Source organism: Buteo buteo, chromosome 2 (genome assembly GCF_964188355.1).
Source record: "Buteo buteo chromosome 2, bButBut1.hap1.1, whole genome shotgun sequence".
Lineage (NCBI taxonomy): Eukaryota > Metazoa > Chordata > Aves > Accipitriformes > Accipitridae > Buteo > Buteo buteo.
This window is the reverse complement of record NC_134172.1, coordinates 70877412-70905115: the sequence shown is the minus strand read 5'-3', so window position 1 is coordinate 70905115 and position 27704 is coordinate 70877412. Positions and strand designations below refer to the sequence as shown.

General features: G+C 43.3%; 1 protein-coding gene across 1 annotated transcript; it reads left to right on the top strand.

The window, feature by feature from the left end:
• PEDS1 (plasmanylethanolamine desaturase 1) lies at positions 1-27616 on the top strand. The gene is made up of 6 exons (XM_075019134.1): positions 1-321; positions 3647-3766; positions 15137-15228; positions 17861-18005; positions 18665-18877; positions 22495-27616. Exons 1-6 carry the CDS (start codon positions 33-35, stop codon positions 22614-22616), a joined length of 981 nt encoding a protein of 326 aa, XP_074875235.1. The 5' UTR covers positions 1-32; the 3' UTR covers positions 22617-27616.
• The last annotated feature ends 88 nt before the right edge of the window (positions 27617-27704 follow it).

Sequence of the window (27704 nt, the reverse complement as noted above, 5' to 3'; positions counted from 1 at the left end):
GCCGCAGCGGCGCGGCGCGGCCCCATTTCCCGATGCTGCCGCGGGCCGCAGCGCTGGCGCCGGGCGCCTCGCCGGGGCTCGGGGGCCGCTCGCCGCCGCCGCCCGCCGGCCTCGACGACGAGGAGGAGGAGGAGCCGCCGCCGCCGCGGGGCCGGGCTATGGCGAGCGGCGGCTCTCCCCCCGCCGCCGCCGAGAGCGTCCCGCGCCGGGCGGAGGCGTCGGGGCCGCAGGCGGAGGCCGCGGAAGAGCCCGAGGGCGGCAGCCGGCGGTGGGGCGCGCAGCACGCCGGGGCCCGCGAGCTGGCCGAGCTCTACTCCCCAGGTGAGGGCGGCGGCGGCGGGCTGCGCCCCGCGGGGCGGCCGGGGAGGAGGGCGGGCGATTCCCCTCGGGGGGCTGCGGGTCGGCTCCCTCCCCTCAGGGGCCGGGTACCTCCCCTCAGGCCCGGCTCTCCTCGCCCCCGCCGCCAGGCCGCTCTGAGGCAGCGCGGCCCCTCCCGGGGAGCCCCGGAGGAGCGGGCCGGGCCGGGCCGGGCCCTGCTGGGCGAGGCGGCCCGGGGCTGTCGGCGGTGGGATGCCGCACGCTGGCGGCCCGGCGTCGGTGTGCCGCCCGCCCTCCTCTCGGCCTGGGCAGAGCTGGGGAGCGCGGGTCCTTAAAGCGGGTCTAAGAGACGGGCCGCGCTGCCGGGGTGGAGGTCGTCAAACTAGAAACGGCCCGGAAGGAATGCTTTCCCCTTCAAAAACGTACGGGCAGAAAGTTAACCTTTCCGTCCAAAAGCAGGCGCACAGGTTTGGTTGCTGAGCAAGGTAGCGACAAGCTTTCGCTTCAGAACTCTTACTCGGTGAGCTGCTCTGAGATGCTCAGTACTGGCGCCTCGGGAAGGGGCGGAGGGGTGCTTGAATCTTTGTTTTGGTCGTGTCTTCCTGAAGGTTGCTCTTTGTCAGAGCTCAACGAAGTGACAGCAGCTATTCGGTTATGCTATGGAAATAACTGGAAGCTCCTTACAATAAAATGCGTCACTTGTTTTTTGGCTCACAGTGTGAGCAATGCTAGGTATTCTTGCCGTTGAATTCTTTCACAGGTGAAGGATTAGGAAAGGGAAGACACATTTTTCAGCATCTCGCAGTGTCCAGCAGGTCAGCTGAACAGCTTAGCTTGCATATTCAAGGCAATTACTGGAAAAGTAGGTGTTCTTACTCGCACAGAGCCAAGTAATGATAGGAGAACAAAGGCATTAGTTGGTTTCAGTTTTCTAGACTGTTCAGGGCAAGTCTGCCCATTTCAGCTTGTATTGGTCATCACTTCCTTGCCTTGAGAGAAGGTGGTGTGTGACGTCTTTCAGCTGATCTAGATAAGCAGTCCTGATCCAGGCTGTGACTGATGCTTGCGCTTTACAGAAGAGCAGTCACTAACTGTACTATTGCATTGTGCTCTGGCTCATAAGGAAAAGATTTTCCTCCCCAAACAATTTGCCACCCTTACCTTTAGCTGTAGATGGAACTTTCAGGGAAGTCTGTGAAGTAGTATGTGCATAGTGATATCCATCAGCAGTGAGCTGTGATAATAGATGTGCAATTTTTTTGTGGCATTACATAAATAACTTACATAAACATTGTCAGAATATGTGTTACAGTGGAAGCACATGATGTGGAAATACTGAATTCTTATGAACGGGCATCACACGTAATTGTGCAGAGTCAATATGACTCTCTTGAAGCATGTACTTTGTGGCTTTGGCACCTTAGTCCTTCATGTGGGACGTACTTTTAAAGTTGAGTGCTCTTTAAACCCAAGTTATTGGTGCTGACTCTGCTCCTTTGACTGATTGACCTTCCCAGCCTCTGCATTTCTCGACTCAGATATCTCCAGACAGTCGTCTTGGCATCCCTATGTTCAGAGTACAGTGGTGTTTGCATAAACTGAACTCGTGGGACTTGCTAGTAAGGAGTCTAGTGTTTCCTGCAGTCAGCTAATTGTTCTGTGAGGATCTGCCCACTTAGCTCCTCTAATCAGGCTGTGGGTTTCTTATGCAGGAAGTGAGTGTTAATTAACTCTTACTTTCGTTACTCCAGGGATCTCTTTATAGAATCTCCCACATTGTGACCTGATGCTGTCTTGAAATATGCTTGTTCTTGTGTCTTAATTTAATTTTACAAATCTCTCCTCTGCTACCGCGGAGGATGTTAATTTATATACTCATGGTGTTTCTAGAACAAAACTCTGAACTGTAAAAGTCTTTGTTCACGCTTCTTTAAAATATTGCATTGTAGGCACATTAGGGATAATACTGATCCTCCTTTGATGTTCCTAGTTTCCTTTTCATTGCATGGTATAGTTGAGAAGAAGGACTTGATTTAGCATTTAGGAGGAGAAATTTGATCAGGCAGTAGGTCAACACAGAGGAGTAGTAGGAAGGAAGCTCCTGTCTTGAACACATGCCAGACATGTGAGTATGCCTCTGCTCCTGTGGGAGGACGTGCACCTCGCGTGTAGTCCTTCCTGATCGTTCCCCTGCATGTTGCTTTGCCTCAAACTCGAGCGGTGCAAAGTGTATAAGGCTGCAGGAGGGAGTGGGGGATGGACTGCAGGGTTAACTGCTCTGGCAAGCCCTGGGCAAGAGACAGCTGTGCTGACTGGCCCCCTAAAATAGGTGAAGACTGACCTGTCTGCTGCTGAGCGTGTTAAGAGCTAACTACAGCCAGGGCCCTTCTGGGCCAAGGTGGCAGCTCAGATCTCCTTCCTGGATTTAGGCATTAAAGGTCTGTTTCTGATGCCTTAATCCGTACGGGTCTTGCACTGAGCGTTCCCTTGCTCTCAGCATCAGTGCCTTGTGAAGATCTAGCAGTGCTTGACAGGCAGAAGCTTTCTGCTGCTGATCTGAATATTCAAAGTGTTACCATACTCTGATGTGTCTGTTCTCTTTTTATAGGCGATAAATGAGGTTTTTGTAGAGGTACGAAGTAGTACAGCAAGGTACAGCAAGAGAGAATTTGTGCCAGTTCTTTCTCTTTGCTTATTCTCTCTCTTGCTATCTCAGAATGGCTGAGAGGTCGCAGCCTTCTTCCTGGGAGCAGGAAGGCAAAGACAAGAGCAGGAGTTAAGTAAGCAAGCTTAAGAAGTGTACTTGCGATGTTAGGAAGGCAATTCTAGGGCCACCAAATACAGGACGATGCTTTTTCCTGTTAGTACAACAGCTTTATTTACAAGCTCTGAGATTTTAAATGTTACAGATCATAAGGTGATTTAACTACAGGGCATCTGAAACCAGAAATCGGCTCCCAGATTCAGCCATACCAACAACACTGAATATTGAATGAAATGCAAATACGAAAAAAGATGTGATGCAGAGGAACATTATGCCAGCAACCACAGGGGAAAGGAAACTAGGACAATGAGATGATGTCTAATTTGTCCCTGTTATTTGGGCAAGGGCAGAGGGAAGAGGTTAGTAGTGGCTTGGGGAAGAGGAATGTCATTTAACAAAATACGTACAGCTCCCATGGATAAATAAGTTTCTGTTTCAGTTCCCTGTCAGACAAATGGAGTGAGTCATCCAGGCAGTAGAATAGTCTGTCTGTATTATTTCAGACTTTAAAATGCCCCCTCAGATAAAAGTAAAACATGTTTTTTTCCTTTTTTTTTCCAACAGGAAAGAGACTACAAGAATGGATCTCTGTCGTCTTATGCTTCTCTCTTATCTGTTTCAATTTTTACAATCTTCTCTTCTACTTGCGACTGGAACACACACCCTCTGTTATTGTTGGGATATGTAAGTAGGAACTGTTCACTGCTGTGAACGAGGCAAGACTGTTGTAATGGTGGAAACAAATGTGTGATCTTTTAGGCTTGACTTATTATTGGAAAGGGAGAGGGTCGTTTGTCTGTGTGTGTGTGCAATTGTAGTGCCTTCGAAACTGAGACCACCTGCAAAAATTGTTACTGCTTTCTGTCTTTCATTTCAGTGGCTTTGCAGTATCTCAAAGGTGAAGTTTGTAAAGTAGCTACTTACATTTGGTGTTCTTACATAGTCGTTGCAAGTGTAAGGACTATTGAGAGGGAAAATAGCTGTCAAGACTGTCAGAGTTGGAAACAAAATACATTGATCAGCAAAAATGTTTACAAGGACTTTTCAGAAAGCAAAAGCCCAAGAGAAATCTTACAAAAGGTGTTTCAGGCATCAAACTAGCTTGATTTCTTGCGACTGGTAACTAAACCCAAGTATTTTAGAGTATTATGCTTTCATGTCAGGATGTAAAGTTTGGCCTTTATCCTGAATGATGATGTTTTTTCCAGCAATATAAGAAAAGTTGCAGCTTTTTCTTGTGGTAATAAAAGTGACTCTTGGTCTCTTAGGATTTTGTTTGATTGGAAGCATAGGCAAGCAAACTCAGTCTCATATATTTGCTTTAGTTGTGTAGAGGTATTTAAGTTGGCTGGATCTTGGCAGTACAGAGCTAGCTGGTCTAGATGCAGTGTGAGTTGGTGATTTCACCTTTTCGGTGAAGGAGAGGAAGAACTAGTAAAGGATTCTAGTTTGATGCTGTGCAGCTTTACTGATAGAATCAGGAATTGCATGTAATTAGCTGAAGGGAAAACTTGGCTCAGAATAAGCTGGGGGTGAAAAGGGACTCCACAGCATTCATTACATCATTCAAAGCCTAAACCTGTGTACAACTTGAACGTTGCTTAACACTCAGAGCAAAACATATCAGTGTTTACCTGAGTCTTGTGTTATTAGAATAGTATTGAAATGCTGTTGCACAGAAACTTTCTTGAGAACAGGCAGAAGAGAGGGCAGTGGAGCAGGCTGAGCTGAAGCAGGTGGTCATCTGTGGCTGATTCAGGCTGTTGGCATTATCTGGGCAGCAAATGTTACTGGTAGCTGTATAGTCGTGTATGTATGTGTGGGAGGGGACGTCAGAAAAGGAAAGAGGATTAAATTTAGAAATCGGAAGAGTCAGATCTGCAAGGCATACCTTTCATAACTTTCTGGTAAACTTCCAATATGGGATGAGAGAGGGAAGAGAATAGTAACTCAGCGTTTCACCAGTTGTCTGCTGTGCTTGCGATGCATATTGAATGCAATATTAACTTCTTGTGTTGGGTGTGTATAAATATTTACATATTTTTATATGAATTGCCTTTTTAACTGAAAGGAGAACAAATGGTGTCATTCATTAGGACACTGTATAAGCTACCTACAGGTGTTGAGCTTCCATGCTTTATAATAAAAGTAACTTTTCTATAAACTGTGTGAAGTCTTGTATGTTTTAGAAGAGAATGGTACTTGTTCATAATCACTGTTGTAAATTGCTAATGATTTAAAAAAAAAGAAGCAAAAGCACAACAGCAAATTCAAACAGTGATGTATGATAGATGCTATGAATTTTTGCCAAAGCTGAGAAGTGGCAATTCCTGATGGCTGTTTAAAGGTTACTGGCTTTGTATTGGGGCTAAGGGGGAGCAGTGTCCTCCCACTATGAATCATACCAGCTCAATTGGGCTAATTTAGTCTTGCCTACTCTCAGCTGATGAGGTGGAGGTGTTGGGAGGAATGGAGAAGAACATGGCATGAGAACCGCTCCATTATGATGAGGACAGATGTAGACAAGAGAATCAGTAATGATGGTTAACCTGTAGGGCAATCTGTCTGCAACTGGCTTTCATCTCAAAGTTAATATTGATAAAAGCTTGAGTCCTCTGATATCCTGGTTACCAGTTGAACTGATAAAGCAGCCAATTCACTGATAATATTATTTAAGTTGTAGTGAATGATTAAAGTAGCAGAATCTGGATTCTGTGTAAATAAAGTAGTGTGGAAATAACTGATAATATGTACAAAAATAAGTGCAATAAAATAATAAATGCTGCACGCTATCTTGTTTTGCTGTCTTCCTTCGATACATTATTTCTCCAGGTAAAGTGTGAATGATGTCTATAATTCCCAGTGATGATTAGGTTTTGTTAAGTTCTGTGAAACTCGTCTCCATAAATGTCCTGATTCATAAATACAGCATGCAGTACAATGGGTAAGAAAGGGAATATTGAGTCACAGACATTGTCAGATGTGTTCCTATGGAGAGCTTTCCTGAAGCTTAGATTGGAATATTGACCTTTGAGTTGAGATCACAAAATAAACATTCTGCTAATTAAATACATAGCTGTTGATCAAGTTCTCATCAGCTCTTTGGAAATCTGAAAGTGATCAGTGATCCCATGGGCTGGATCTGATCTGCTGCACAGACCTGTTAAGATGCATTGTTGGGACCCCTGTGTACTCTTATGTAAATATGTATTTTCTTTTAAGAAATAGGGAGTAGTTTGAATCTTCTGCATCATTTCACCTAACTTAAACCCTATATCTATAACTAAAGGCAGTGTTATATCTTCTTTTTGCATGCCTTTAAAGGGACATGTAATTGTAACATGGGTAATATTGTAAATACCTTAACCTAGAAATTCTTGGGACAAAAAAGATCTGATCCTCCTCTTGCTGGCAGTCTGAAAGCACTCACTTCCTTGTGTGATGTGAGCAGGCAGTCTGCTAAGAAATGAACTCATGTGGTATGCTGTCATTTGCTGTGCTGAATCACCTACGGGTACTCACACTGTGGAGTGAGGGGAGAACTTTATGGCGTTGTTTTAGAATACCTTTGGAACTGGGTGGTTTTCTGCTGACTAAAGATGATCTTGCTGGAAAGGAAAAGGCATGCTAGTCTCTCGTCTTCCAGGCTAGTTTAGCAGAGACGAGGCAATTCCTTTCTCCTCCTCACTAACAAAAAAAACCAAAACAAAACAACAGAGAGAGAGAGAGGGCAGAGGATGGATATATTTTGTTGTTTCTGTGTTAAATCCAGTCATGCCCTATTCTGAGTATCTTCTGCTGCTGAGGTGCTATGAAAATTTTCCTCTTCGTGCAAGCTAGCAATTATGCAGATTCAAATTTAGTATTTTATTTGCATGCACACGGTTAACTCCAGGGCAGCCTTGGTTAGGAAGGCTGGGTGTGATGGAGGTTTAATACCTGCATTTTTTTCAGCTGCAGCTGAACTGTCCTGCTGCAGTGGGACACCACCCTAGCAGTACTGCAGAACCAGAGTGGCCTCTGCCACTGTAATAGAAGCTCAGTAGTAGTGCTGGGGATAAGGCTTGCATAAGTATTACTTGTGTGATAAGCAGAAAAGCCTCACCAAAACATGTAGGATTAGGCTTGAAAGCTCTTATACCTTTAGGTGAGTTTGTGGTGTTCAGCATATTATTCAATATACATGAGTTGTATATATTTAGGTGGTATATTAATAGCATCTAGATAAAAAGTTTGGCAAGTTACACCATGGATTCTGGTTTTCATTTTTGCCTCCCTCATATCTTCGTATAGGGTTTTAAAGCCTTTTTTCCAAACTGGTTGACTTGTTTCTGACATTTGACTTCTATCTGCAGCCACGTTTGTTCTTAATAGATATGGTTTATTGCCGCCTAAAAAAAAAAATCAGTTAAGTTTGTGTTGTAACCTCTTCATATTCGTAAGAACTGCCCCACGTAAGGCAGATATCTTTAGAAACATCTCGTGACACAACACAAGATAAAATTAATCATTGCTGACTTGAGAGATGGGAAGGTAATTTTTTAAACCTGTTTGAGGTACACATTTTGTTATTGCAGATGTTGTGGGTTAGCCAGAGAGAGCGTGCAGAAAGAAATCGCTTAGTTCACTTTCAAAACAGAAACTTGTTCTGATCAAGGCCCAAAACCTTTTTGTTTCAAGCTTGAGTAGCTCTGCAGAGCTGCACTTGGTTAGCTGCTTTGCAGAGCCAATGATGAGTGTGTAATACATATGAAAGCTCTGGCACACCTTGGAGTAAAAGCACTCTAGAGACCATCAATGCTTTATGAAATGGACTGCTGTGCATGTGGATCAGCCGCTTCTAAGTCCTGCTGCCCTACAGCAAGAGACAGAACTGTGACGATGTCACTTTGCTTTGGATTTACTTTGTACATTAAAATTAATTTCCACTTGAATTTTGATTTAAAAGGTCCTCGAAATGACACCAGGGAAACCTCAGTTAACAAAGCAAAATTATCTTTTACTTCATTGTTGGTCCAAATAAGCCAAACCTTTGTTGCCTGCTGTCTTACCCCCCCTGAAGTAACTATCAGTTACTTCATAGCTGTAGGTAACTGTGTTATCCATCCTAAACTGTATCATCTCTTAAAGATGGAGACTCCACAAGCTGTGATTAAATAGGCCAAGCTTTGATTCTACATTTTGTTATACTTTGTGTTGCACAAATAAAATTGCATTGCACTGACACAATTTGTATTATATTGTCTTCTGTTGATCCATTTTGTAGTAGTTGCGTGTGTTAACTTAGGAGCTCTAGGCCTTTCTGGCACCAAAGGATGCTGGAGGCTGTTGGCCTTGAAAGCGGAATTACGGAGTGCAGTTGCTGGTTTGCACTCGGGCAGGTGGTGTTGGCACCGGTCGCCCGTTCTTCATGTAACGTGGATTAGGGGACGAACTTCTCGAGCGTGCCAGCAGCCGTTCTCGGGCAGGGTGGGTGAAGGCTGTACCCTGATGGGGTGGAGATGAGCCCTTCTCCCTGCCTGAGACCGCTGACCCTGGCAGCGGAGGGAAGCTGGTGGCCCGGCCCCGTCTGTGCTTTCCCACTGGTGTGGGCAGTGGACGTGCTATTGCTCTTTATGTCAGCAGCGGGGTCTGGGACAAAGAAAGCTCTGTGTGCCTGCTGAGTTGTCAGGGGCTCTCTTAAAGTTGCAGGGGACGTTGGCTCCAGGATTTAAGAACTGTGGGTCTCGGTGGCCCTGATTCGCTCAGAATAGTGCCTCTTGCACTCCAAAACACAAACACGTGTTGGAGTGTTGCCCTGATGGAGTGGGTTACGGCAAGTGGTGCGAGAGCGATCAGCTTCGGTGAGAGAGTGCCGGCCTTGAACAAAACCAGAATTATGACCGCTTATGTCCCCCGCCAGGCGAGTGTTCAGGTATTAGGCCTCCTCTGGGTGCCACCCTGCATGCACGAAACTGCCCCGTGCTCCCGAGAGCTGAGCTCACCCTGCTTCATTCCTGGGAGCACTTTAAATGGATGAAGCCAGAGGATTAGTTTGATTAGTCATACTGATGAAAGTATTGGCTTTTTTTTTTTAGTGAGGAAAAATTTGCTCTTTGTTATCATTTAGTATCCATTGTTCTCCATTCTTTTAAGCACTTTCTTCTGGGGTGGCTTAATTGCTTTTTCTAGTAATGCATTTTCGGGAAGAAGTACACACAATGGTACTTTTTGTTTAAGAACCTGAGGCCTAAGTAAATTTGTCAGGATTTTGTCATTTAAATGTGCCAGGTGCTTCGCAAGCACTCCCATCAGCTGGAGAAATAGTAGGAATAGCTTACTTTGTGCTAATAGACTAAGACTAAAGACATGAAAATAAAATTTGGCAGTTCCTATCATTAAGTTTATCAGGTAGTGATTCTTAGCCAAGTCATGCTTTTTGGTAGATGAATATTTGCTTTAGGATCTGCTGCTGTTCAGGGGAGACGATACCCTGATTCCCTGGGGATCTCCTTTTACTGGTAGCTTCTGGCAGTGTCACAAGCCCTGTGGCTTCTGCCCTGAGGCTGGTGTTCAGGTCTGTCCCAGTTAGAGGTGAGGTGAGAGATGTGGCCCGTTCTCTGGTGGTGTTGCTGGGAGGCAGTGGGTTATAGGGCTTTCCCATGGCAGGGAGTAACTGGAGCATACAGGGGAAGGAGAAGAGATGTCTGCTGTATCTTGCAAAATAAGCTTGTGTGACTTAGGATAGACTTTTCCCATCTCTGGAGTGCATGTATTATAGACATAGCTTATTTGAAAACCCAGTTATAATGTAATATAACTACTATATATAATAATACGTAAAATATCCAGGACCTTCTTTTATTTCATAGTTCAGCTGTGTTCTCTGCTTACTTGCACTGTTAGGTTCAGTTCTGACTGAATGTTTCTCAGCTTTAAATAGCCAAAATTATTAACTCTTCTTTTTTGCTTTTAAGCTGCCACACTTTTTATACTTGTTGAAATATTCAGGGATTATTTTCGTAGCCTCCGAACTTGCCACAGTACAAAACCCCTGCCTTCTCTGTACTGAAAGCTGCTAAATGTGGAATGCAGATGACTAAGGCATTTTATTTTTATTTTATTTTTATAAGCATATAAGTAACAAACCGCTGTCACTTTAGCATATTGATTTTTTAGAAACCAATTTTCCTGTTGTGGAATTAGCCACTCCTCTGAGTCTTTAGTGCTCGAACTAGTTTGTACAGTCACTGATTAAAAGTGGCTGTACTTCTCAACGATGTTGCACAATAGCATTACGTTATTTAATAACATCTTATGCTGGTTTGTTTTTCTTTTTTTCCTCCAGAGACTCTAACTGAATTTTTAGAGTAAATATGAAACTCTATATACTCTACTGTAAGGCTTCTGGGTTATAATTTGAGAACTCTATCCATGCAAAGCCAGGCTTATGCTTGGCTCTGTAAAATTTCAGTGAAGTACATGCAACTTTTTGTTGGAAACATGCAAAATAGTTTTCTCTCTTGAACACCTTGTACCTCAAATATCCCGCTCTGATTTGGCTTCCTTCCACTCGAGCCTGGGAGCAGCCGGGTCGCAGGAAGCGACGTGTGAGTCACTCACAAGGGAAGCCAGCCCTTCGTGAAGGTTGCAAGTTGTCATCTCTGAGTTTGGTACTTAAGCAAGGAAGAGGAGGCTTTTCTGTGACACAAACGCCTACATATTACCTGGTCTCTGAACAGAGCACAAGCGGGAGCAAAGCCACCTTGTGTTGGTTATATGTTTGGGCCAGTTGAGCCTCAAGCCCTGCGACCCACCGCCCGGCAGGTGACTTGTCTGTCTGGGTGCCAGCGGTCGTGCTGGGACACGTCCCCTGACTTACGCAAGGGGCACTTGCTTCCTCGGCCGTGTCCCGAGGGTGCTGCTGTGCCTGTAGGCATGCCCACGCAAAGGATCACAAGTACGGAGCAGCTGGAAAAGAGCAGCCATGCTAGCAAATGTGGATGTCAGTCATGTGTTCGCTTACTTGAAAACATCTGCTACTGGTTGAAGTTCGTTTGTACACCTTTGGTCCCCCTGTATGCTAGGCCTTTTCTCCTGATTCAGCAGTCCAAAACAAAGAAATGCTGGTGTTCTGAGCAAGTTCTACAGCTTCCTTAACTGCAACGCCTTCTTCCTTTCCGCCTGTGTTTTTTAAGTACTCGCCTCTTCTTCAGACATAAGCCATAGATGGGCTGATCCCACCACTCGGCAGGCTGGAGTAACACTAATGTGTTCAGAGCAGTATTTCTCCAATGCTTTGTTGATCTTGCTTCCAATGTGTGTGAATCTACCGTTTGCAGTTCATATATATCTATACTGTGGATATCCTGCTATTTCTGACTTTATGATTAACTCTTGATTCATGTTCAGGGCTGTCAATCTTATCTCACCCTCCCAACCCTGATGAAGGAGCATCAAGATCTTACACCACCTTAGAGAAGTGGCTGAACACCTGTGCCTTGGTTTTCCCATTTTAACTAAAGGCAGTGCTAGCTAGGTATATGAGAATATCGAGTTCAATTCACTGCTGTCTGATGTGCCTTCTGAGCCTGGAGACAGGTTGCAAACTAAGTGTTATGATGCTAGTCATGTCTAACCTTTGGTACAGTTTTTGCTCTTCTATTACAACTCATACACAACTGCTGAAGAGCGAGCCAGCCCTTCTGCAATACAGCTGAAACATGGTTTGTGGTAGTTAGGTTTTTTTCAGATTGCCTTAGTATAATGCACTGCTTCAGGCACCCTTCATTCTTTCCTCTTAGCTTTCTACCAGCAGACATCAAAGTAACATGCAAAATATCTATTGAACTGTCAGTATTTTGCCTCTATTTTTGTTGTTCTTCCCGCTGTTATTTCAAGCTCTGATAATGCAGAGTGCTGGAGGCGATGCGGGTTAATAGGGTGATTACCTCAGCAAGAATGGTATTTTAGTTGTTGTAAAGCGAAGTGTTGTTTGGCTATCTTCCCCCTGAATCAAGGCTGTTTGCTCTTTCAGCTGCTAGGTGCAGATCTAAAAAGCTATTGTGCTCCACCCTGTCTCACTGTAGCTTACATGTGTGGTCTGAAACAAAAACAAATATGCAGAATTTACTGCTTAAAAAATAAGCTGTCTTCAGTATCATAAGGTGATACATAAAGGATGAAGTGTGTCCTGCTGTATTTAAAGGTTTAGGCCAACTAGATGGTGGATTCAGCAGTGGGGAATGATTTATAATATGAAAAGAAAGCCTTTTGGTGTAGTAATGGTGCCACACTAATCCTGATTTTATTTCTTCTCCCTTTTTGAAAACAAAAGGCAAGGGGAAGGACTGCAGAGGTGAGGGATCAGCTAAGCAAAAGGTAACCACAAGGAGGGGTATATCTGAAATACGCTGTGCTGCATGCACTGTAGGTAATTGCTGTGCCCTGAAGATGAAAAGCATTTGATCAATAGTAACAAAACAACCTTGTCCTTTTTCATGTTCTAAAAATTACCTGCTCTTTAGCAATCCTGCTAATGTTACAAGAACTTCATTAAACTGGACTGTCAAGGCAGCTGACTTAAGTATCCTGACTGGAGTAGGAAAATCAGGCAAAGTCCAGATCATGACCAGGGTAAATAATAAAAGTTGTGTGATTTATGGGGAAAGATGCTCATTTCTTGTTTTATTTCCTGGCATATCTCGGATTGCTTTTGAGCTTCTGGGAGAAAGGGAGGAGTAACAAGATGTCTTGGAGTCAAAGCAAGGTGAACCAGTATACTAACAATTTCAACTTTTGGGTTGGGTTACAAATGAGTTGGAATTGTCTTGCCTAACAGCTTACCAGGCAGAGGGGTACCTGCGCATCACAAAAAGCCTCAATACTATAAATGAGAAGCTGTGCTTGAAGAAAGTCTTAAGACACATAGAGAAACAAATGCTGGCTAGCGGAGGAGAAAGCCAGGAATTCTAGCTTCACAGACATCTGAAGAAGAGTTGGTGAGGCAGGCAGAGCAAAAAATCAATTTCCCGCATTGCCTCTAGTTTTGCAACTGCCTGCTGTTTCTGGTGCAAAGACTATGTTACAATGGGTGACTTCTGTAAACAACCCCATTTTTCTAAGTATCAGTGGCGAAAACTAAAGAGCTATGTTGGAGCCACTGTGATCTGGGCCTGTGATTACTTCTGTGGTTTCCATGGACTCAGAGGCTTCTCTGAGAACTGCCAGACATGCCAATAGCAAGTGACTGTGCTTTATGCTCTGAGCACCAAATGAGAGTAGGGAATTGCTAACTGAGCTGCTTTGAAACATACATTTTGAACACATAATCTTTGTATTCCTGTTGCTGTGTGACTCATTGAACAATAGACTGCAAGATCAGTATATAGTGCTTTAATTGGCATGAACTTTGTATATGATTTTGAGGGATTTGCACTGAGATCAGATGCTATCAATTCCTAGGTATATCATATTTGCACAGTCCGCAGTAGCTATTTTGAAATCTGGGTCATGCTTCTACAGAATTCTTTTAACCAGACCTGCAGGTAAGAAGTATGTGCTGCTTTCCCCTTTCGGAGCCTGAATGCTGGCTCCACAATCACCAAGCATGCTTGTATACATATTCACTGGGTGGTCGATCTCAGAAAAAAGGAACAGAAAGATCTTTCTGATATTTTTATTAACCTGGAAGGATGGCACTGTGGTGAAAAAGGATCCCGATTCTTAGTCTGGTTCATTCTTCAGCAAATCTAGACTCCATCTAGACCTGGTTAATCCCTCTTGAAACGTGCTTAGAGCAAGATGTGCAGGCTTGAACTGGTACCTCCTGGTGTTTCTGTTCTTTGAAGGGCGAGATCTGACAGTCTTAAATCCCTCAAGCGTTGAGGTCCCAAGGCAGTATCTCGCTCTTTGTTGCATTGCTATAGCCACATTGCTATGCTGTGTGCCACGTTCCCCTGGCCTCCCCATTAAAACCAAGGGAACTTCTTCGGCAATCTTCTCTGAATTTTCTTCATCAAAAGCATGAAGAGCCTGGCAGTAGAGCTCATGCAGGAGGGTATCTCAGACTGTGTTGGAGACTTCATTACTGAAGGGGTTGGCAGCCTGGGAGTCGGACGACTTCTGCAGGTGAAGAGTTATAGGTGTCTGTTAAACACCATCTGACAGATCTATGACTAACTGGAAAATATACAGGTGTTCTGATCAAATAACATGTCTTATGTCCTTACTTTTAAGTGTCAGGATTGGCCAGAAACTTGGATAGGTAGATTATCCAGAACATGAAGGCAAAAGTGGGACATTACATGCGAGAACTGAAAATCGCCTTTATTTGACAACAGTTTTAAAGTTATTGTAGTTGGCAGCTAGAAAAATATTTATACTTGTTGCAACAAATTCTGTTTAATGATGTATCTAACTTAGTATGCAAATATTGCAAGTGTACAGTGTCTCTTACAGAGAATCATTAGCATGGGTTTGGGGGCCTTGCCTATAGCTTTGCAGATGCCACAGTTATGGAAGTTGTTTGATGTTCCAATATTATTTTGCAAATACTATTGCTGTACCCAGGAGTGGCTTCTTAATTAGTGCTTATCTGTAGTCATTGGAGTTCAGTGCTTCTTGTTTACAGACATAAAGGACCAAGGGAGAAGAGGAAGGGTCTGCAGATAGTATTATCTGTTGGAACGGCTTTAGCAGCTGTTTATTTTATAGCCAAGTAATCTGTTAAACACTACTGAAGAAGAAGGTAGGCAGATCTGAGTGATTCAGTTCTAACTTACTAGTATTTTCCATACCAGCAATTATGAAGAGTTGTCAAGCTCTTCTGAAGAAGATGGGTTAAACACAAAATCTTGCTATAGATTTAATGAAGTTTGTAACTGCCCAAATGGTGTCTTGTTAACCTCTTTTTCCTAGTTGCCTGGCCTTATGTTTATTCAGATTGGGTAGATCTCATGTGGTTGTAAATATCTAAGAGGTAGATAAACAAGTAAACTTGTAAAATGAGTATAAAATGTGAATACATCAGTAAAAATGCTTGTGTATATCTAACTATCTCTCTCCTCATTCAAGTTGCAGGAGTTATTACGGCTGACTTTCTATCAGGATTATTTCACTGGGGAGCAGATACCTGGGGATCTGTGGAGCTACCCATAGTTGGAAAGGTTTGAGATTTTTATCCTTAAGCTAGAAAAAGTTAAGAAATACTTTTCTGAAATGCTTCTGGAATTCCCAGCTGTGTCGGACAGTGTATATAAGCTGTCTCCTTCTTGCAGCCTTGCCATTGTAACCAGCTCCCCCACCTCCAGAACCCTCTGCTGCTAAATGGCACGGTATATTGCTGGTAAAGTGCCATGTTTACACTTGCCCTAGGTGACATGTGCAAGGTGACACTGTTCCATTTTTTCACCTTGTTTAAGGTTTGCACACAGTTTTGCAATAGCAGTGTTTGCAAACCTTCCCAAGGTACTGTGGGAATGGTCTGTGATACCACAAGCATAGAAACCTGGCTAGACTAGTCTAGATCTTCAAAAAGGCCAATAAACACAGAGATGTGGCAAATTGTTCCTGTGGCTAAACTCTAAAAGCTGTTTTGTAAAACATGAACATGCTTCAGTAAGGAATCTTTCCAGTTCTCTGTGCTACTGGCCCCTATTGTAAATGTAGTAGTATTAGAATGGTGATGACTGAAGATTTAGATTTGAGATGTATAATACATCTGCAGCTACTGTGGTGGGTTGACCCTGGCTGAACACCAGGTGCCCACCAAAGCCCCTCTGTCACTCCCCTCCTCAGCTGGACAGGAGAGAGAAAATACAACGAAAGGCTCATGGGTCGAGATAAGGACAGGGACATCGCTCAGAAATTACGGTCATGGGCAAAACAGACTAGACTTAGGGAAAAGTAATTTAATTTATTACCAGTCAAGTCAGAGTAGGGTAATAAGAAATAAAACCAAACAAATCTTAAAACACCTTCCCCCCACCCCTCCCTTCTTCCCAGGCTTAACTCCACTCCCCATTTTCTCTCCTTTCTCCCCCTGCAGCAGCACAGGAGGATGGGGAATGGGGGTTGCCCTCAGTTGCTGCTGCTCCTTCCTCCTCAGGGGCAGGACTCCTCACACTCTTCCCCTGCTCCAGCGTGGGGTCCCTCCCACGGGAGACAGTCTTCCACAAACCTCTCCAGCGTGGGTCCCTTCCCTGGGCTGCAGTCCTTCAGGCACAGACTGCTCCAGCGTGGGTCCCCCACAGGGTCACAAGTCCTGCCAGAAAACCTGCTCCAGGGTGGGCTCCTCTCTCCATGGGGCCACAGGTCCTGCCAGGAGCCTGCTGCAGCGCGGGCTTCCCGCGGGGTCACAGCCTCCTTTGGGCATCCCCCTGCTCCGGCGTGGGGTCCTCCCTGGACTGCAGGTGGAGATCTGCTCCGCCGTGGACCTCCCTGGGCTGCAGGGGGACAGCCTGCCTCACCACGGTCTTCATCATGGGCTGCAGGGGAATCTCTGCTCCGGCGCCTGGAGCATCTCCTCCCCTTCCTTCTTCCCTGGCCTTGGTGTCCGCAGGGTTGTTTCTGTCACGTGTTCTCACTCCTCTCTCTGGCTGCGGTTTCTGTGCTGCAGCAGCTTTGTTTTTCCCTTCTTAAATGTGTTCTCCTAGAGGCGCCACCGCTGTCGCCGATGGGCTCGGCCTTGGCCAGCGGCGGGTCCGTCTTGGAGCCGGCTGGCCTTGGCTCTGTCAGGCATGGGGGAAGCTTCTAGCAGCTGCTCACAGAAGCTGCCCCTGTAGCCTCCCTGCTACCAAAACCTTGCTACACAAACCCAATACACCTACAAATGCCAGAGGCTTAGTGGAGGATGCACTGACTTCTATAATAAGCAGTAATCTGTTTTTTAAAATGAACTTCTTCATGGCTACCATTAATTACTCCTCACAGTGCTCTATTAGGAGGATCTCTTTAAATAAAAAAAGTATATGGGATATTCCTTGTAATTATCCAGAAATACATGAACTAAACCAGCAGAATTAAGATTGTTGGTTTTAGGCTTATTTTTGTTCACCTTCAGTAGACTTAGTAGTCTTTGGATCCCTGTATCTGGACCATAGTTTAAAAAAAAAAAAAAAAAAAAGGCACTGCAGGAGCCTATGCACAGGACACCTTTGCATAGACTGTGCATGATGTATGTGTTTAAGGCAAACAAGTACATTTGTTTTACTGTCCCAGTCCTATCACCTTTGTTCTGTCTCCTCTGAGATTGTGTATTCAGATGTGATATCTACTCCTAGAGGAGACTTTTGTATAGTCTTTTTGACTTACATTGATTTGTCTAGTCATTTATCTTGCATTTAGTCTGCTAATGCTGTCATCTGTAGCCTATACAAAATGTTAGGCTGAATTTTCAATTTTTTTTAGTGTTTTCTTGGTTTATGCTGCTTAGCAAGTGACTGGTATTTGTGAATTTCACATGCTTATTTTGTCTGTGAAATTAAGATGCTGATGCTTTGTTTTTGAGATCTAGAGACTAAAGGTCCTAAGTGAAAATTAAGAAGAATAAAACTGAAAAGCAATGAAAAACTGGATTTGAGTCGGGGAACTGAATTGCTTTGCCAGTGTAAATTGAATTATCTGAAATGTTGTCATCTCAAAAGTTTGAATCCTGCTTATGTGCTTTGTACTATGGAACTCTCTTAAACTCTGTCATCAGATTTGAATGCATGTGAGGTTTTGGGGGGTTTTTTATATTTTTCTTTCCAAGATCATTATTGAGCCATGGTGTTGTGTTTATCAATTTGTTTTTTTCAGGCTTTCATCAGACCCTTTAGAGAACATCATATTGACCCTACAGCAATTACCAGACATGATTTTATAGAGACCAATGGAGACAACTGCTTTATGACACTAGTCCCATTGGCAAACATGGCGTACAAATTTGTTTCTTTTTCCCCAGGTAAGTTGTTACTTCTGACTTTTGCATCTTTAGCATTTTTGTTGATATTTAAATGAACATTTGTCTGTGTGAAGCTAGGAGAAATCAATGAATGCGAGATGACAAGTAATAGCTGTTGGAAGCATGATGCTCCTGGGAGGAGGGAAGGAAACTTTCTTCTTGAAGGTGGGGCAACTAGAAGGTGGGACAGCTAGATTCTCTAGCTCAGCAGAGAATCTGTGGCTGAAGAGTCTTGCAAAGAAGCATTAGAAGTTACAGTAAATACTCTTTTTGTAAGAGGGATCAAACTGTGTGCATATAGGGAAACTCATTGTTCTAAAGTGTATAAAAATGCTTCATCTCTGTGTAAAAGTACTTTATTTGCAAACTAGAAGTGCAAGAATTAAAGGACTAATTTAATTTTATAGATGGTAGACTCAGAGTTTGACTTCCTGTTTATGGCAAGTTGACAGACATTGGCACTTACCAGCCTGTCCTGTGACATTCTGGAATTGCTTATGGCTCACTGGCTCTTGTGACGCTTCTGCCAAAGCAGCTTTGTTGAGGCCTTTGTTAGTTCCTCCATCACCAGGCAGCTCTGTCTAGGCAAGACTTCATTTTCCTAGTAGCGATCTACCTTTTCATAAATGGTATTTAAAGATACATATCTTGTTTTGCAGAGGCATTATATGAAACATGTCCTTGGGAGTGTTATGTCTTTGCCCTTATCATCTTCATAACCATGACGAACCAGATTCACAAGTGGTCTCACACGTACTTTGGTCTTCCACGCTGGGTCATATTTCTACAGGACTGGCATGTTATCCTGCCACGGAAGCATCACAGGATCCATCATGTGTCTCCACACGAGACGTACTTCTGCATTACAACTGGTACTGCCATCTGGTTCATACTGCAAGCTCTCTTCAGTAGTCTAGTGCAATTCACCTGGCAAGAGGCAATTTAGTGACAGCCTCTAAAAGACCTAGAAAATGACATGGTGAAGTTAACTGTGCTCTTAGCCACACAAGCTCTTAGCAAAACTGTAGTTGGTTTTGTTGCATAAAAAATGTGGGGGGAAGATTTGTGATTTGCTAAAAGCTAACTTTCAGCCTAATAGGATAGTCAGTGGTACTGAGATCCGATCGCATGATACCTTGGTAATCCCATGCTAGTAATGGATTTTGTTCATTAAAGTCTTAAAGGTGCTGTTCCTTCAAAAGAGCCTATCATCTGCAAGTGCAACTTACCTTGAATGCTCATTTCTAAAGCAAGGCTTCTGGATTTTCAGCATTCATTCATTCTGATTTGGGGCAGAGGAGTGATCAGGCTTGCAGAAAACTGGCTTTAGGTTCCTCTTATGTCTATATTCAATTTTATGCCCACTGTACAGGCGGGGTATACTCAGTCACCAGTGTTGCACAATCCTGAATAAGTTATCAAATTAATGAAACAGCTGGAAATAAACCACTCTGGTTCTTCATTCTGTCATTGGCTTTGACCAACATTTTATGTCGGTTTTGAAATCTCTGCCAAGAAACAAATCTAGTTCTGATAACCAGAATGTCATGTAAAAACATGGTACAGTTAAGAAGCATAACTTGACAAAACGTGACTTGACAAAACTCTTGCCACCCTAAGAGCTTTTCTTCAGTCCTATTATGTCCTGAAAGTTTAAACCTGACCGTTATTAGCAGTCTTGGGCTAGTTGTGGTTTTTCTCATTAAAAAAAAAACAACAGCATGTGCTTCTGTTCACTCCATGCTTTTTATAAGTGTTCATACCGTACTAGCCTGGCATAACACAGCATGATAGATTGTATACTTGGATTTTCCAGTGGAGGAAAGTGTTTCTGCAGCCCTAATTCTCTTTCTTCTAGGGTAGAAGTGAGGAGGCAGACAGAAATACGCAATCAATACACTATTTAAAAGGGGGCTTTATAGAATAAAATAGGACTAGTTATTGTAATGCACTTGTTAGTGACTTAAGAGTAGACAGCCAAGTCCAAAGAATATACTTGGTTTCAGAGCTGACCTGTGTACCTAAATGTCTGCCACTGTATCGTTGCCAGGGAAGGTATCAGATAACGGAGCTTTCTGGCATTCCCAGTGTTAAAGCTTTCGGACTGACTGCCATTTTTAGACCCCAGGAAGGAGTCATCCATTCCTTGAGGGGTGATGGCTGTGTTAATGAGAATTGCATGGGCTGATTTCCTAAAGGGCACCAGTATACAGTGAGTTGAGTGGAGCTGCCGGATCGCAAGTGAGCTAGGGAAGGTCACGTCCAACTACTGAACGTGGTTGAAAACAGCGCCTGTTTCAGTAGGTTGTTGAAGCTGTAGTTGTGTCCGATTAGGAACAATCTAGCTCTCTAGAAATGTGGTATTTTTCAGCAGTGAATATCCCGAACGTTCTCTCGCTTTAGTATTTCTGTCCCGTAATAGCTATACACGTAGTCCAAGACATCACCAGCAAGAACAGTTGTTTTCCTTCTGCTGGCTGTGTCACTGCTGTAGGGATGGTACTCAAACCTGGCAGAGCTGGCTCTGCGGCAGCTTTCCCATGTTCCAGGCTTGCCTGTGCTATCCTGCGTTTTAGCTCTGTCCTCTAACACGAACCGCTGCTGCTAGCTCACAGTTTCCATTGTGGTAACAACTTCTTCATTCCTGCCTCTCCTTTGGTTTTGTTGTCTTCCGTTTTCCAGAAATGTACATGAGTGAAGTGTAACATGTGCTTATGGAACAGTTCTCCAAGTGTGGGATAACTAATATAACCCTGTGTACATCCATCTCTTTCTGGTTGTAGGAAAACTTCTACAGGGAAATAACATTTCCCAGTGCTGATTTCTTTTGGTTTTCCTAGTTTTATAGTTGTTGTGGTTTAACCCCAGCCAGCAACTAAGCTCCCCCTGTGGAGGAAAAAAAAAGAAGAAAATAATAATAATGGTAATAATAAATATAATAATAATAATAAAAGAATTGGAATATACAAAACAAGTGATGCACAATGCAATTGCTCACCACTCACCAACTGATGCCCAGTTAGTTCCCGAGCAGCAATCCCCCCTGGCCAAGTACCCCCCAGTTTATATACTGGGCATGACATCACACGGTATGGAATACCCCTTTGGCCAGTCTTGGTCAGCTGCCCTGGCTGTGTCCCCTCCCAAGTTCTTGTGCCCCTCCAGCCTTCTTGCTGGCTGGGCATCAGAAGCTGAAAAATCCTTGACTTTAGACTAAACATTATTTAACAACAACTAAAAACAGTCAGTGTGTTATCAACATTATTCTCATACTAAATCCAAAACATAACACTATACCAGCTATTAGGAAGAAAATTAAATCTATCCCAAGCGAAACCAGGACAACTATTTAATAAAACAGAGGCCTAAAATTACTATGCAATAAAACCCTGTGAAATTGCTTCTTTGTGCACTCTCCTATCAGTTACACGTAGTTAGGTTGGCATCAAAATACAGTATCAGAAAATCAAGTTAATGTGCTAATAAGTATCCTAAAAGTTGAGGCATAAAGCTCTTCTGAATTCAGGGTGAGACCTATTAAGCCGGTGTGAGTTCCAGCCTCACAGTCTGTACAGTGCAACGTTTCTACAAAGCATTCAAAATACCCTAAATCTGTAGGCTAGGAAAGATGCATTAAACTCCTGTTGCATGCGGATGGCCCTTACTGCCGTTTTTACATAAAATGGTAGAAGCCTGTCCCACATCACCCTGTTACAGCCTTTCTGGTTACTGGGAAGCAGAAGCGCCCTGATAGCAGAGTTGTACAGCTTTGGGAGCGTGCTGCTAGTGGTGCTGCTCTTTTAATTCGGAAAGTGTCCTATGTCAGCTGCTGTTAAAGGCAGCATGGTACTACAACAAGATTTCCCCATCAGAGGCTTTGTTAGTAATCAGTTATGAAAACTTTAATTTTGCCCAAGGTCACATTTAAGTACCTTAGAAATGAAAACTGATGTTGGAACTATCTAAACATGAGGCTTTGTTTAAGAAAAAACTTCGCTTTGTTTGCTGAGCCTTAGTGGTGTTTAGGTCCCAAACAGAAATCTTTTTTAAAATTTTTTTTATTATTTCTTTTTTTCTAGAAACTGTGGCATTAATAATGCATTTGAGATTTCAGAGCCATGTTGTGTGTACTTTCTTGCTGTACGCCTGAATGAGAAACACAGGGAAAAGCTGAGCTGGCTTTGTTGATGGGGAAACTAATTGGGGGGGAAAATAGCTGAAATTGTTGTGTTGGGGGTTTTGTTTGGTTCCTTAAATTTCAATACTCAAAGGTGCTACTAATACAAATGTCTTGCTTCTAGCACAAATCATTCAGCTTGATGGTCTGTTTTCTGATAGCTTTGCAATGGCCATAGAGTAGTCCACTTCTGAACTCCCCTTACATTTACCTTGTGTTTAATTAAAAGAATGTTATGAAATAAACATTGTGAGGCATTGAACTTTGGGTGCTATGACAAACTAATCCTTTTCTTCCTTTGCAATCACTTAGGTTGGCTGAACTATCCATTAGAGAAGATAAGATTCTGGAGGTGTTTGGAGAACATTATCCAAGGAGTTACTGGGGAGAAGCCAAGAGCAGATGATATGAAATGGGCTCAGAAAATTAAATAACTTTTGCCAGCCTTCTGCAATCCTTAACTTGTTGCCAATGTTGTTTTTTAAAAAAAAATAAAAAATAAAGCCATCAGCCAAATTCAAGACCTGCAAAGAAATAACAGACTCTAAAGCACAAACTAAAAAGTGCTAACACAGACTGTAATGAAAAGAACTAATTCTTAAAACAATACTTGAAATGAAGATGATTACTCTTACTGAGCACCTTTTTGTTTAGCCATGTCTGCGTACATCTTAGAAAATGCTTCATCACTGTATCTCATAAGGCTATCAGGCAAGCCAGAAGGCAGGACAGTCACTCCATTGGTACATGGTGGCATAGTAAACATGTGTTGTATCAACATTTAACACTTCAAAAATAGCTTGTTGCCTATGACCTATAGGGGGAATGGTGACAACAGTTTGTCACTTCATGTTTGAGTCCAAATACGTTGCATGAAAACAGTGTGTCAGAGTAATGGAAGCCTATAAAATCATCACTGTTCAATGCACTTAGTAATTGATAAAGTTAGAGCTCTGTCTTCGCTATCATGTTAAATCTAATTGATGTGATGTGGAACAGACTTTGAGAATCCCACTCCACCAGTGGGCCACGAATCCTCAAGTGTCTTCAGCTTCCCTTAAAATAAAATTGTTCTACTATCTACGTGGAATTGAGCAAACCGTTTCTGCATAAGCCTTCAACTTAACAAGCCTCTGAGGAGAGGGAGGGCACCCAGTACAACACATGCTCTCATTTGTTCATGTGGAGTGCTCGCTGATGAGTCTTCTATTAAGTGTTTCCTACCCTGACAATAAATGTTTAAAATAGTTCTAGCATTGGGCACATTGCAAATAGCTGTATTAAAGAGCTCAAGGTATCAAACTTGTAATGTTAGAAGGGAAATGTCAATGACTGGTATTTTGTTCTTTTTTTTTTTTTTTTTTTTAAGGTGCTTGCTTGTTTCTGTAAATAATATAAAGCCTTAATCTCTTCTGGTGTAATGGAATAATATTTTAATGTGATGTTTGAATGTATATAATATATTTATAACAAAGCGGTTGGATAATACTAATCATGTTTGTTAAGTCTTGTTGCTGTTCTTCATTCATGCATTGTGAGCACTTAGTCCAAGAACCTGATCACTGGTTACAAAATGCTTCATGCTGTTCCAGCTACCTGAAACACTTCGCAGCCTGTTAAGTCTTGTTTAGGTTGAAGTGATCAATTGTTTGTCAGCATTGTAGGAGCTTGACACTATATTATGCCAGACTTCAACAATTTTCAAGAAGTCCAAGTAATTCTGCTTTGGATGCTAAGGAGTAACTCAGCTGGATTGCAGGTGGAGAAGTTCCCCTAAGAACATCCAACAGGAACTTGATCAAGTTAATGTGATTTGCATCTTGTTTAATTCTTTCCTAAATGGAAGGTTACTGATGGTCAAATCTAAGACTATTTTCCCTTCCCTGGCTGTAAATTGTGTTGAATTCAAACTGTCTTTCCCTGAAGAGCATGGTAAGGTGTTTTTAAGTCACAGGTTTAGACTGACCTTGATCTCAACTTCTTGAGATACGAAGGACCACAACTTCTGAAAGGGTTGGGACTTGGCAACTCTCCTTCAGTGGAAACTGCTGAATGCAGATGTGTCTGAGCTGAGTTCTGCAGATTAAAATCGCAGTTGGTACCTTGGATACAAAATACTTAATGTGTTTAAATGATTCAGACCCTTGGAGAACTTTATAGCATTCCATGAAACTATTGTCTATTCCAGTTGTCACAGTCAATACCAGGTCTCTATGTAGCTTTGACAGTAAAGAATACTTCCACTTTAGTGGGAGTCTCAAAATGCATTTAGTTGAAATTGGAGGAGGAGGAAGGAATACTCCTTTAACGCTGTTATTGTGGAAGATGGGTGTGTGATTTCATACTATGTTTGGTGAAAAGAGCAGGTTTTCCCCTTTTTCTCCCACCCATGCTATCAAAAGCCTTGGCAAAGAAGGCTGTGTGTAAGAACACACCATGTATAAGAATACAGAGCACCCAGGGGAGCAACCAGGAGGTTGCAGACTTGGTTAGGGAAGATTGTTGCAAGCTGGCAGGTTCTTAGTTAATTATTGCTTACTTCTTCCAGATCTAGGTGTTTATGAGGTGTGATTCTGTGCCAAACCTGTTGGCTCAAAGTTGTTCCTAGAAGTATTTTTGTCTCTACTTGTTTTAATTTCCCAGCACTGGCTGTTTAGCTTTATATTAAAAAAAATGAGATGTGAATATTAAATTTGGGTGGGAAGAAAGGTAACTTCCGCTATCATGGAAGTCAGCGTGGTGGTCACTACTCTGAATCAGTGAAGTTAGATCTGTTAATATTTGTGGCTGAAACTTACTTTAAATTTCTTTGGCGTAACAGGTGTGACAGGTGTTGAACAGAATATATGCTGAATGCTGGTGAGGTGGGGATGCAAACTACCATGCGTCCCGAGCAAAGAGTGCTTCTTCCTCTTCTCACCTTCCAGTGTGAGTGTCCTTCGGTTTTAGAGGTGTAGCAATGCTTAGGAAACAACATCTATTGCTGTGAGTACAAAGAACTGCAGTAGTTACTTCTGCCATCTTGACAGAAGTTTAAACTCGTGCCTGCTTCTACTTTGAGACTCCCATAATCCATATTCTAACAGATCGGTAGTCCTGCCCTCACACTTTTCTTCTCCTCTCCCTCACCCTCGACCCCAGTTTGAGTTACGTAAACCAGTGTCAAAGCCCAGTACAGAACTGGGTAGATGCTCAGGACTCTAGTGTAAAATAGCCTTAAGCACTAAATCCTTTGAGAGCTCATCTCTTCCTGCAAATTTAAATGCCAAGTGAACAGCAGTGGTGCAGCGTATGTAACAAATGGATCTGAAGCACATAAATTATTGGAATTTGTACTTCAAGAGTGCTGTTAAAGGCAATTGCTGTTGCCTAAACCTCTCTCAGCCACTTGATCTATAGTCTTACTGGAAACAAATCTGAGCTACTAATACTGGTGGCTGCTGGGACTATCTGTTAATCTTGCTTAATTATGAGGAAGTGGGACAGCAGTTAATAGCTGGATGGTGTTTTACATGCTGATGCGGTGCTCAACTCCTGAGGCAGCTCTTGTTCAGAGTGACTCAACACACCCGACATGGCTGGCATCTCCCAGGGTCCCATCTTCATGTCGCTGTTCATAGAGGCAGTGGTGAGGGGCACGGCTTGTGGCAAGTTCTGGTATTGTAATCCTTGATCTTCCCCTCCCTGCTGTGAGTTGAGGTGTATCTTAAAGCTTCCCACTCCTTGGAGGAAGGTTAATGGATACCTGCATAATACTGGCTTGTTCTTTGGTCTTCAGTTGGTTTCTGGAAACTGTTTCAGCCATTTAAAATAGTGGATGCATCCGTAAAATCAGTACTGCAGTTCTGGAGCAAAAGGCTGCGTGGATCCTTCTTAACAGATGTAAATCTGGCTTAAGATAAATTTGTCTTAAGTTGATTACGAACAGATTAGAGCTAAAGCAGAATAAGGCACTCCTTTTAAACTCCACAGAGATGGCCTGCATTTCACTTTAACCAGATGCTTTTAAAAGCTATTTGATTTCAGTCTCTCACCTCCACGGAAAGATGTGGAGTATCCTGCTCCCTGGACCTTCAGGAGAAGATCTTTCAGGCCTTCGACTTCTGCCAAGTCTGTAGTTGTCCTCTAGCTGGCCGGCTGCTCATGGTGATGCAAGGGCCTGCAGATGTATTTCTTTATGCTGTTTGGGGACTCATCTGCAAGGGGAAGCATTGCACTCTGGTAAACTGAGGAAGATTACTGCAAAGTGCCTTAAAATCCCGCTCTGCCTTTTCTTAAGCCAGTCTTCAGGATGGCCTGATGGGCTTGGGTTTGGTGTTTGAAGTTTCCATGGATGCGTTGCAAAGTGCTCAGCTTTCTGATGTCTTTTGACTTCTCCAATTTTGTTTCATTTTGCTGCTGGACCAAGTTATCTGTGTTCTCTCCGCTCGTCTGCAGCCTTGACCTGTCTGCTGCCTCTGTGAAATACTGGGGACAAACAAGGAGAAACCCAGCTCAGAGCTAGCGTTTGCTGGAATAAACGTGAGGCAGTCGCACCGGTGGCTCGAGTGAAGGGGGTACTCTTTAAGGCAGCCTATGGACCACAAGTGCATTGGCAGAAGTGTGTCTTTCTGGCATGTTTTTGTTCTGCGCTATTTAAAAAAGAAAAAAAAAAGCTCCAGGACTGGTTTGGCCCACAGCTGTTTGCACAAGACAGCATGGCCAGCATCAGCAGACCTGCCTTGATGAGACAGGACCAAACTGGGAGGTTTTGGCTCAGGTGCAGCATCTGTCTGTCTGTCTGTAGTCCTCCTGGAACTTGACCAGCAGCAGGCCTAAGAAGTGGAAGGGGAGGGGTGGTTGGTAGGGGTTTAAACTAGTCGCCCACCTCGCCCCCCCAAAGCTGGAGCGAGAGGGGCTCCAGCAGTTTGATACCAACCATGGCTCTCCTGGTGGGCTCAGCAGCAGCAGGGACTCTCCTGCAGCCTGCTGCCCATCTCCGGGCCGGGTTCACGGAGCTCCTGTGCCACCTAGCTGCTTTGCTCTTGTCTTCAGCTATTGCACCTCTCGGCCATGTGTGTCCAAAATGCGGCATTAGAATTAAATGAAATAAAATCCAACCGCTAAGACCGGCATTGCTATTTTAAAGTAGCTTCAAGGAATCACTGATAGAACCAGTACCTTGGCTCTGTTTGCTGTTAAATGCTGAGTACCTTAAGGTTGACTTAACCGGGTAAATGGCTTAAAATGCAATGAGTCTCCAAAACATTTTGTTTTGTAATTATCTCTGCAAGTTTTCGTACGATGTCTTGGGGTACAGGTTTTGGAATATGTGTTGCAAGACAAAGCGGAATTCATTTCCTTTTTTTAAATTTTTTTTTTCTTTTTACTGTACTAACTGGAGACGGATAAGGGAAGTTGCACTGTTGATTAAAACACAGCCTTGTAGATCTTCCTGATGTTCCTCATGTCTCTTCTGGCTACAGCTCTTCTCCGTTCACATCAGCTAGTTTAGGCCTGAAAATATCTTTCATTCCCACGTA